The sequence below is a fragment of the Setaria italica genome, chromosome V (genome assembly GCF_000263155.2).
Source record: "Setaria italica strain Yugu1 chromosome V, Setaria_italica_v2.0, whole genome shotgun sequence".
NCBI lineage: Eukaryota > Viridiplantae > Streptophyta > Magnoliopsida > Poales > Poaceae > Setaria > Setaria italica.
The window spans coordinates 8,529,438-8,539,729 of record NC_028454.1 but is presented as its reverse complement, the minus strand read 5'-3'; the positions used below and the strand labels follow the sequence as shown (position 1 = coordinate 8,539,729).

The 10,292-nt window shown below is 46.7% G+C and overlaps 1 protein-coding gene across 1 annotated transcript; it reads right to left on the bottom strand.

The window, feature by feature from the left end:
* On the bottom strand, nt 1-724 carry LOC101786484. The gene has a single exon (XM_004971597.3). It carries the CDS (start codon nt 659-661, stop codon nt 326-328), a length of 336 nt encoding a protein of 111 aa, XP_004971654.1. The 5' UTR covers nt 662-724; the 3' UTR covers nt 1-325.
* Between the last annotated feature and the right edge of the window lie 9,568 nt (nt 725-10,292).

Below are 10,292 nucleotides of genomic sequence, written 5' to 3'. Positions count from 1 at the left end.
TCGAGAAAATGTAGTGACTCGTGTTTGGACCAGTAGTCCAGTAACAGGGCAAATAACGAATTTTACAGTACTTTAGTGCAACAAGATGGGTGATACACTGGACTCTAGAACTCATTCGGCAATTGGAATAGTATAAACCGAGACTAGCATGACAGAGACCCAACTAAAATACGTGGAATGGAACAACCGAAGAACACATACAGCCACGCTGCTTACTGAACCACGCAGCGGACAATAACAGGGACCATGCAAGGCATCCACACTCTGACACTCGCATCAAATAAATCCAGCTCAAGCGAGACGCCGACAACCGTGGCGGCTCAAGTCACTGGAGCAGCGAGGCCACCGCGAGGCCGGCGGACACGACGAGTGAGGCGTACACGATCTTCTTCCTCCCGGCGCCGTGACGCCGGCCGACGGGACCGTCGGAGGCCCAGACGGAGGCTGACACCTGGGTCACCCCTGCAAAGAAAGCACCCGACAGCGCGAGCAAGTAGGCGGTCTTGTTGAGCCCCGGGGGCGGCTCGCGCACGGCCATGGTTATGGCGGTGGAGGCGGCGGCGAGGCCGAGCAGGCCGCGGCCAAAGGCTTCCCGGTGAAGCTTTGGCGTCCCGCCAGCGGCCTCCCCTGCACGCCCGTTGTTGGCCGTGCCCGGTGCCATCTTGAAGCCGATGCTGCTCAAGCCCAGCACCGGCGCCGCTTCCTGTCCTGAAAACTGAAATCAATGAAGGGGGAGGCTTGCAATACGGAGCGTGGTGGCAATGGTATTTATACTACTGGTTGCCTCTTGCAGCCGTGCTGCCCGACTGAACCATCACAGGCGGGCCCACGCCCCTCGACAATGAACGGAGCCCCGGTGGAATGAGCAGCACCGATGGACACCGAAGAAAAGGGAGGAGGTTGAGGTTGACACTGACGCGGATGGGTTTCTAATAAACCCGCTATGTGGATCGAGTTTCTTCGAAGCACTACAATTCAACAATTCGAATAAACTAGAACTCTGAGTCGAACCCGCGCGTGCCGCCCAGGTCATGGCCGCGGACGGACGCGACGACGAGGCCGGGCCGAGCCGTCCGCCTCCGAAATTGTTGTGGGCGGCAAAAATTCTGGGCTCGAAATTAGCTGTTCCGGCCGATGACATTTGTATTCTGGGCTACAAATGTGAAATGGTTGTCTGCAGTGCGTGCGTGCGTGTGTGCGTGACGGCTCAATGCGACGGCCCAATACGCAACCTTTGGTTTCATCTCCGGAAGTGCTAGCTCCCTTACTCGGGGCCTCCTATCTTGCTAGCGGAAGCTAGTTAAGTACGTTCCAACTGCGGTAGTGCGTTCCTTGCTATTTCGTTTCAACAGAAACTACGGTGCGGATTATTTTTTTATTTTCTGCTACCAATCCGTGCTTCAATAGATATTCGATTTTCTATTCTGACGTCAAAATACAAGTCGCCTCAACATTTTAAAGTACTATGTTCAACATTTTCTCAAACTTAGTTCAACAATTCGAATAAACTAGATCAACATTTGGTGTGAAAATGTTGAAGCAGTATGTTTAAAATGTTCAAGTAGTTGTTCAAAATGTTGAAATAGTACAACCTGAATGTTGATTTTTAAAAATATATTAAAAAATGAAAGTATACTCATATTGGATCTTGTTTTTTTGCATAATTCAAAATAACATGGTGGTTCAAATGGATTTCAAAACGGATAGACGGTCTAAGAGAAAATCGCGTTTGAAGTTTGAAACTCAGATTAGATTTCCATCCGTCTCCCCCGCTCAGCTGTTGGCACATGTCCATTGGATTTTCACCCGTGCCCGCGAACTAGCTTTGTGCCTAAGCAAATTCACAATCTCAGTTGGTTGCACGAATCTCCAACAATGGAAGGCAAGTAGCAAACAAAATTCTGGAAGCCACATAGTTCCCGCCCTTACTCTACTTTGCTTTTGGCAGATGATGTAAAGATGTACTCCTTCCGTCCCATGAAGAGTGCAAATTTTAACTTTTTTTCAGATAGATAAACAGTGCAAATTTTGTAGGATTTTTTTTAATCCTATAATTGCACGATCCATGGTATGGAGGGAGTATGCTCTAATGCTCACGTAAAATTTGGGATGAGAATTTGTTTATGTAACGACAAGAAAAAAAAGGACAAATCAGCATGTGAATAGGTGCAGGTCGTGGATCTACATAAACAGTGCACCCAACAAAATAAACATGCTGATCTCTCTTTTCTGCTGCTGCTTAGCATAGTTTAGTTGGGCCAATTGGTGGGCTGAACTGAAATTCTGGGCCAACTGCCCGATCATGTTTTTAGTAACAACAGTTGTATTCTGGGCTACTAATGTGAAATGTCTGTCTGAACTGCAGTGAGCCCAAGTAGCAAATGTTACTACTACGAAGATGTGCCCTCTGATTCTTGCGTTGCCATTGCCCATCCCGCTATCCAACCACTGAAATCCGCCAGTTCTTCATTTGTACGTATTAAAAGCAACGAAAATATTAGTAACTGTCAGGCGACTGCTTCCGTTTCTTGTCGCAGTCGATGAACTCGGTCCGCCGTCTGATGCTGCTCCGACAGCTCCGCTTACTAGTTGGTGCTAAGTGACCAAGTTTTTCATTTGTATTTCAGTGGCCTGATTGGGGGCACTCAAGAAAGCTAGGCATTCGACAGAATGCAAACGCATTTTTTTTTAAGAAAAAAGGGGCTGCAAACGCATTTTGCTGAAATTGTAGCTATGCGATGGGACCTCGAAGAGTTGAAAGCAAAAACCGACAACTGGAAAAGTAACCAGAGTGATCACTCCCAACAGATGATCGATGCTTGCGCTGAACAAGCGCGCCCAAAAGCGATGCATGGACGACTAGACGAGAACGCTGTAATAATTAAAAGGAGGAGGAAATGTATGTGCAATGCCCGAAAGAATTAATAAAAATAAGATGAGCTAAAAGAAAAACCGAAATGGAACCTCGTAGCCCCCGTTTTCTTAGATGCATCGTGTGTTACGATGATGGCCTGAAAGCTGGCTTAATTAACATGATCGGTCTCAGGGACGGGTCGTCGCGCCACCTGATCGACGAAGTAGTAGGAGTATTTAGCCTGGCATGGATGATCGTACGTATCATACAGCGCTGCTGTAGCCGTATCACAGTCGAGTGAGCAGCCTGAGGGGGTGCGGTTATGGATCGCACAAGGTGACAGCTTTCTCTTGCCTGCAGCATGATTGGTGGGCCGCGTGAGGATTATTGGACTTTTGCAGGAAAATAATCAAGTGGAGTAATAGTTCCTAAAGTTGGTGACCTCATCCACATACAAGCGGGTTCAAAAATTAAAAAAAATCATAACTCTTGAATCGGACCTTCAAATCAACGACACTCAACGGTCTAGGTTTGCTTTTTTTTTTACCTTCCCTCTTGAATTTGAACAGTAGCTACTCCATCCGTCCTAAATTATTATTCGTTTTAACTTTTTTAATAGATAACTTTTGCTATTAGATGTATCTAAAAAGTGATTATGTATCTAGAAGAGTTAAAATAAATAGTAATTTGTGATAGAGGGAATAACATGAAAATTAATTATTTACGACAACATGGTAGGGTTGCACATATTCGTATATATTATGCAGCACAAGGAGCCAACAACACATATGTTTTATCAATATATATATTAAATAGGTACACAGTTGATCTGCAGCAGCAGTACACAACATGGAAGGAGACGACGACGGAATACGATGAATGCCGTATATATAGAACAGAGTCTACTGATGACTGTACTCGACTCCAGTGGACACCGTCTCACACACGGCCGAATGGAACAATACAGCAACACGTACGGGTTTTTTTTTCAGATAATGGATATAGAAACACGTAGGACACACGGAGACTAAGAACTTAGTCATCACCAACTTACCTGGCCACAAGAGCGTGGCAATGGCAATGGTGCCGACCGCACGCACTACGTACCTGCTGCGCGCGCGGCGCGTGGCAGAAACTTCACCATAAGAGCGTGGCCGCCGCCAGGCCGGCTGCCGCCGCCAGCGGGGCGAGGGACGCGTACACGAGCCTCCTCCCGACAGCGGCGCGCGCGCGGGGGTCGGCCATCACCCAGACGGCGCCGCCGAGCTCTGCGATCCCCGCGTAGAAGAGCCCCGAGAGGGCGAGGAGGTAGTAGGAGCCGTTCGTCCCTTGGAGCGCCGGCGGCGGCTTGGACATGGCGGCGGTGATGGCCGAGGAAGCGGTGGCGAGGCCTGCAAGCCCCAGCGCCGCGGGGAACCAGCTGGTTGCGTTGCGGTCGACGACGCCGTCGTCGTTGCCCTGCACCAGCCCCTCCCGTCTTGCCTGGAGGCTCATGAGCGTCACCATCCTAGGCTCCTAGCTTGGTGTAGCTTGCTTGCTTTGTGCAGTGGCTGCAGCCTGTTGAAGTCGATGCTTTGCTGGGAAGGGAGAGCAGCTTTATATAGGCCCACGCCCCTCAGACAATGAACGGAGCCGCGGTGGAAACGTGGACAACACAAGAAAAGATAGAACACCCCTTACTTTCACCCCCTTACTTTTTTTTTATAAAACTTTCACCCCCTTACTTTACTTTGCGATAAGGCGCCTCCAACGGATTGCGAAAAGCGGTCGCCTTCACTCGAGGTCTCTCTCCCGGATTACATGGGTGGGGATATCACAGGTTTGCTTGCCTATTTCAAGAAGAGGCTTGCTTGGTAAGAGTAGACAGTGACAGGAGGAAGGCTGCGTACCTCTCTCTCCAGACCTTTCAAATTCGACCTGCCATAGACGAAACAAGAAGTGCTGCAAGCCCCCTCCCGCCAGGAGTCACAGGAAAACGAAACGAGCGATCCCCCGAGGCTTAGGTCCTCTTTGACACGGCTTATTTCGACTTTGACTTCATCTATTTCACGCAAATCGAGACACTGTAGCGTGAGGTCGTTTTGTAAGCCGGGACTAAAATGTACTAGAAGCCGGGTGAAGCCAGTTTTTTTGACTTCACCGGCTTTGGCTTCACCGGTGAAACCGTTTTGGGATGAGCCGTGCCAAAGGGGACCTTAGTCACCCCCGCCAGGAGTCACAGGAAAACGAAACAAGAGTCGCCATCCCCCACCAACAAAGTCTTCGCATGCAGGCACGGCATGGCTCGGCAGAGCTCCACTGATCACACATTTATCCTTTTCTCAACTTCTCAATATAAGCAAATATATTTCACGTATATAAGTCCAGTCAACGTTCAGTCAAATTTCCATATGATACTAAATCAGATAGTATACATAATATTTAATATGAGCCTTAGAATTATTAATTTAATTAGATAAAATATTAGGCTTAGCCCACATTAAATCCAACAGCAGCCCAGCCCAGCTCGTCCTAGATTCTTACGATGAGCTGGCTCTGATCGACTCGTTACGAGAGTAGTGTTTGTTTCAACAAAGGTGGAGCTAACGACAGGAGAGTCGTGTTTGTTTTTCATGCAGTATTGGTTGTCAAAGGAATGTCTGCATCATGTCAATGTCTCAACGTACCTACGCATCTTCCGTGCACTTGCTTGGCCTGGTTTCCATACCATCTCTTCTCTTTGTTCTGCGCTCGCCGGCCGACTGCTGCCACGCGCTCTCTTGTCGTGCTTTGCCTTCAGGAAGAACTGCATGCAAGGCCGTGCTGCCGCGTCCAATTTAGTTCCTTGCGTTGGTTGATTCTCTTTGACACCTTGAGTTTTCGACTCCTTGATCATGCAAGTAGCAGCGGGGTTTGTGCAGTAAAAGTATTATCCGCTGCTACATATCTTAATTTGGTTAAGAGTATGATATGATTTGCTAATTTCTTAGATTTATTTGTTTCTTTTTTATGGAACAGTCCTATTTGATTTCTCTTGATCATTTGCTACTCCCACCGTTCCAAATTGTAGATCTATTTCATTTTTCTAGATTCATAGATTGTTAAGTATCTAAATATATGCTATATCTAGATACATAGAAAAATTGCATATCTAGAAATATCAAAATAGCCTACAATTTACAACCTTGTTTAAAAATTTAGACTAGGTAACACGTTTCATGATGAACTCACTAAATGCCTTTTGCTTTGTGATTAAATTCATAGAGCATAATCTCAATTGATCTCGTGCTATTTTTCGATTTTTCCTTAATAGCACGCTCGGATCATAAAGAGTTGGAGCATATGTGCAATCACTCTATCCAAAACGATTCAACATCTTTTCCACATAGTGAGATTGCACAAGAGTAACCCCACCATTTCCTTCTCTCAGTAGCTTTATATTAAGAATAACATCAGCTCCTCCCATATCTTTCATTTCAAAGTTACTAGACGAAAAATATTTCACTTCCTTGATCATATTGACATTATTTCCAAAGATTAGTATATCGTCCACATATAAGTACAAGATCACATCTTCTCCCCACCATACCGATCATAAACACATTTATCAGCTTCATTCACAATAAAGCCAGCTGATGCCAAAGTTTTATCAAACTTTTCATACCACTGCTTAGGCGCTTGCTTTAGGTCATACAGAGATTTCAACAACTTACACACCTTACCCTCTTTACCATTTGTTACAAAACCACCAGGCTGATCCATATAGATCTCTTCCTCACGCTCTCCATTCAAGAAAGCTATCTTAATGTCCATCTGATAAACGAGAGGATCGTGTGAGGCAGCCAAGGAAAGTAACACTCGTATGGTCATTAAACGAGGAGCTGGCGAATAAGTGTCAAATTAATCTTCGCCTTCTTTCTGGGTGAACTGCAGAGACGGCGCGATAATCCTAGTGGATTGACACTAGGCCTTTAGGTGAGGTGCCATAATCCCAGTGGTGATAGAGACCAAAGCCCAATACTATGGTAGGATGGAAGCGACTCGAAATGCGGCATGTGCTGCTCGGCTCGAGGAAGAATGACGTGTCCGCCAACAACAAATCTATTTGAAGGGCAAGGAGGATGAACTGCAAAGGCGGCGCGAGCAGCTAGGTGCTCGAGAGGTAGCACTAAAACAGTAGGAGGAAGAATTCGAAGCTCGTCAGGCGCAACTCCTCCAGGAAGAAAAATGATAGAAGAAGATGAAGAAGCAGGAGGCAGAATGTTCCTCCAATACAGCGAGGAAGGGGAAACTTCCTCTGTTCACCTAGTAGAACGTTACTTGTCCTCTACCGATTTACATTACCTAAGGCATTTTATCCTAATGAATGTGCTCTTTAGGTTTGCCATGTTGGGCACCTCGGATGCTATTGTACTATTGATTGTACTGTTATAACATTTCATCTTCATGCTTCGAGTACTGAGATTCCACACTATTCCCATTACACTGCTCTGTGTCCAGTACAGTACTAAAATAGTGGTTTCCACTGTTGACATGAACCCTCACTGAAAAGCCTACACTATAGACTGCAAGGACCCTAAACATGAAGCCTTTTCAGAAGGATGGGACTCCACACTGACCCCTACATCCTTGTATGAGGCACCCTTGATGAGTTCCCTTTGGAGGATAGGGCTAACTACGCCCCTCCAAACTCCCTTAGGACTTATGACGACCGCCATGACGCGTGGCCAATGTGTCATCATGGCGTGGCTTGTGTTGTCCAGCTCTATGATGGCTACGGTGATGGAAGCCGTCATTTCTTTCGATACCCATATGGCTTGGTGAGTCAAGTTATTACTTCATTACTCTTCTTAAGCTTCTCGTGCTACAAACTAACATCATGTTCAGTCTTATCTCGATGAAGGAAACTACTGCTATGCCAAGTGGGTCGATCCACCACTTCCTAAGCCAACCCAAGAGTACATCCACTACCTAGATCTTTGACCTGGAGTGTAAGGTCGAGGATCTTCAGTTGATGCAAATCCTTGGGCGGTTAATGTCGTAGGTGACTTGATTTGCACCGATCCATGGTGCAAGTGCTCCTACCACCACAACAAGGATCGCCCCCTGTTTTCGCTATCCTCTTGGGGTGCTGTCTACTATGGAGCTAGGCCGTTGCAGTTCTCGCAGAGCCAGTTCTACTAGGAAGTAGATATGGCTCTTTCCCCAATTATTTGAATTACCTAAGGCATGCTAGGTTTAGCAACGGCACTGGTTTAAGATAGCATCCGTGTCGCACATACCACTGCAATCTATAATTAATTGTTTACCCCATAGTTGTTGTTGTTTGTATGTTGTGCATGAATTTCGATTGTATCTGTTGTAATCTCGCTGGAAACAGCTATGTATCTAATGGCCGGGAGTTCAATCATTTTTAATTATGTCGTTCAATCAGTCTACCTCTCTCAAATACAAAGTTACATATTGCAATGAAACTACATATTTCACTTTTAAAAATATTAAGCAAAATTAGACAAAAATAACTAATAAAAATTAAAATAGAGTTATAGTCGGTTCAAATGACTATAGCCGTTTCAACCGACTATAATACCCAACACCTAAATAAACTCGACTAAACCAGGCCCTTGGAGCCTGCCACCGTTTCAAACCACGGTAGCCCTGATACCGTCGTACGAAACGGCGGTAACAGGCTACCGTTATTTCACACGGTGGTAGGAGGTTGTGCAGCGATCTGGTTCTTCAATCGCCGTTTCAACTGGCGGTAGCGGTGCTACCGTCGTTTCAACCGGCTGCATAGGTCTATTTTTACAAATTTTTCGATCGACTATTTATTTATGCAAAATCGTAAAAATATAAAAATAAAACAATTCGGGGCGAGTAGGCCGCTGCAGCTGCGCTGGCCTCACGGCCCAAATATACGGCCCAATACGGAACCTTTGTTTTCATTTCCGGCCCAATGCTATTAGCTCCCTTGCTCTGCTTTGGTCTGCTTTCCTTGTGGTACGTACTTCTGAGTTCTGACCACCTCTGTTTTCGCTATGTTGAACTACATCCACAATAGGCAATACGATCTGAGCATCTCGTCCGATGAAAAAACTTGCACGAAGAAAATAAATAGATAAGAAACAAAAATTACTACTGCGATGGCACGATCTTCTCCGGTGAAGTTGGAGAACTTTGCGAAGTACTTTACTGAAACGTGATAGGCGATAGACTGATAGTAGTGCACTACTACACTCTCCATTTCAAGCAACAATTTTTTTATTCATCCAGCGTACTAAAAACCATGACTTGGCACACAAAGCAACCAGCTCTCGTACGCACAACAGAGGCCCAACAGAACAAGCAAAACATACGGAACAAAACACACTGACGTTAGATCACACTGAGCTTAAACTCCGACACGCAGACGACAGGCCACAGCCAGCCCATGACGGCTGAAGGCGTGATCTCGGAGCTGCAAGGTCACACGACCCTGTGACCGCGGCTGCCGTCGGAGGCCCAGACGGAGGCTGCCACCTGGGCCATCCCTGCGAAGAACGCCCCCGTGAGGGCGACGAGGTAGGCATTCCTGTCGAGCCAGGGCGGCGGCTCGGAAACGGCCATGGTGATTGCCGTGGAGGCGGCGGCGAGGCCGAGCAGACCGCGGCCAAAGGCTGCCTGATGGTGAAGCTTTGGCGCCCCGCCGGCGGCCCCCGCTTCAGGGCCGCTGCTGAACGTGCCCCTTGCCATCTTCAAGCCGAGGCTGCTCTGTACAAGCGACGCTTCCTGTCCTCGAAATTGGGCCGAGAATCAGGCCGAAGGCTCGAGCTTGCAATGAGGAAGGGGAGCGTGATGTCTTATATAGGCAACCGGCAGCGATTTTTATGGCGGACCCACGTTGTGAGTTTCTTTATAATTTGCATGACTACTTTCTTGTCTCGGTTGGTTGGTTTTGTCCCTACTCTGTGTAGTTTATAGGTTTCCCGCCTCTAACGAAGGGGCTGGACCTTGTGTACGTTGACTGTAAGCATGATGGGTGACGCTGATGGATTCCGTCCCCGTTGCGCACTTTGCCCCTGCGAAAACAGCTTCGTGCAGTGGGGACCACCCCGCGGGACCTGGGCCCATCGTCGAGCGTTTCAATTTTTTTTATGCCTTCCGAATACCTTCTTGCCGCTTCATTTTATTTTCGATTTTTATTAGACGGAGTGTTTTGCATTGGCAAAGATAATACTCCATTCGTTCCAAATTATATAATTTTTATTATATATTTAAACCTAATGTATTTTTAAATAAATAGAATTATACACAGATCTTTACCCCTATTATTAAAGCAAGTAACGTCTCTGCCTGACATTTCGTACGTCGTGGTCATTTTGCAAAAAAACCCCTGACATTTCGTGAAATCAACCCGCAGTCCATCGATTAGGGCTGGTCATTTTGGCGAAAAAAACCCTGTGCCTGTCCGTGTCTCTGC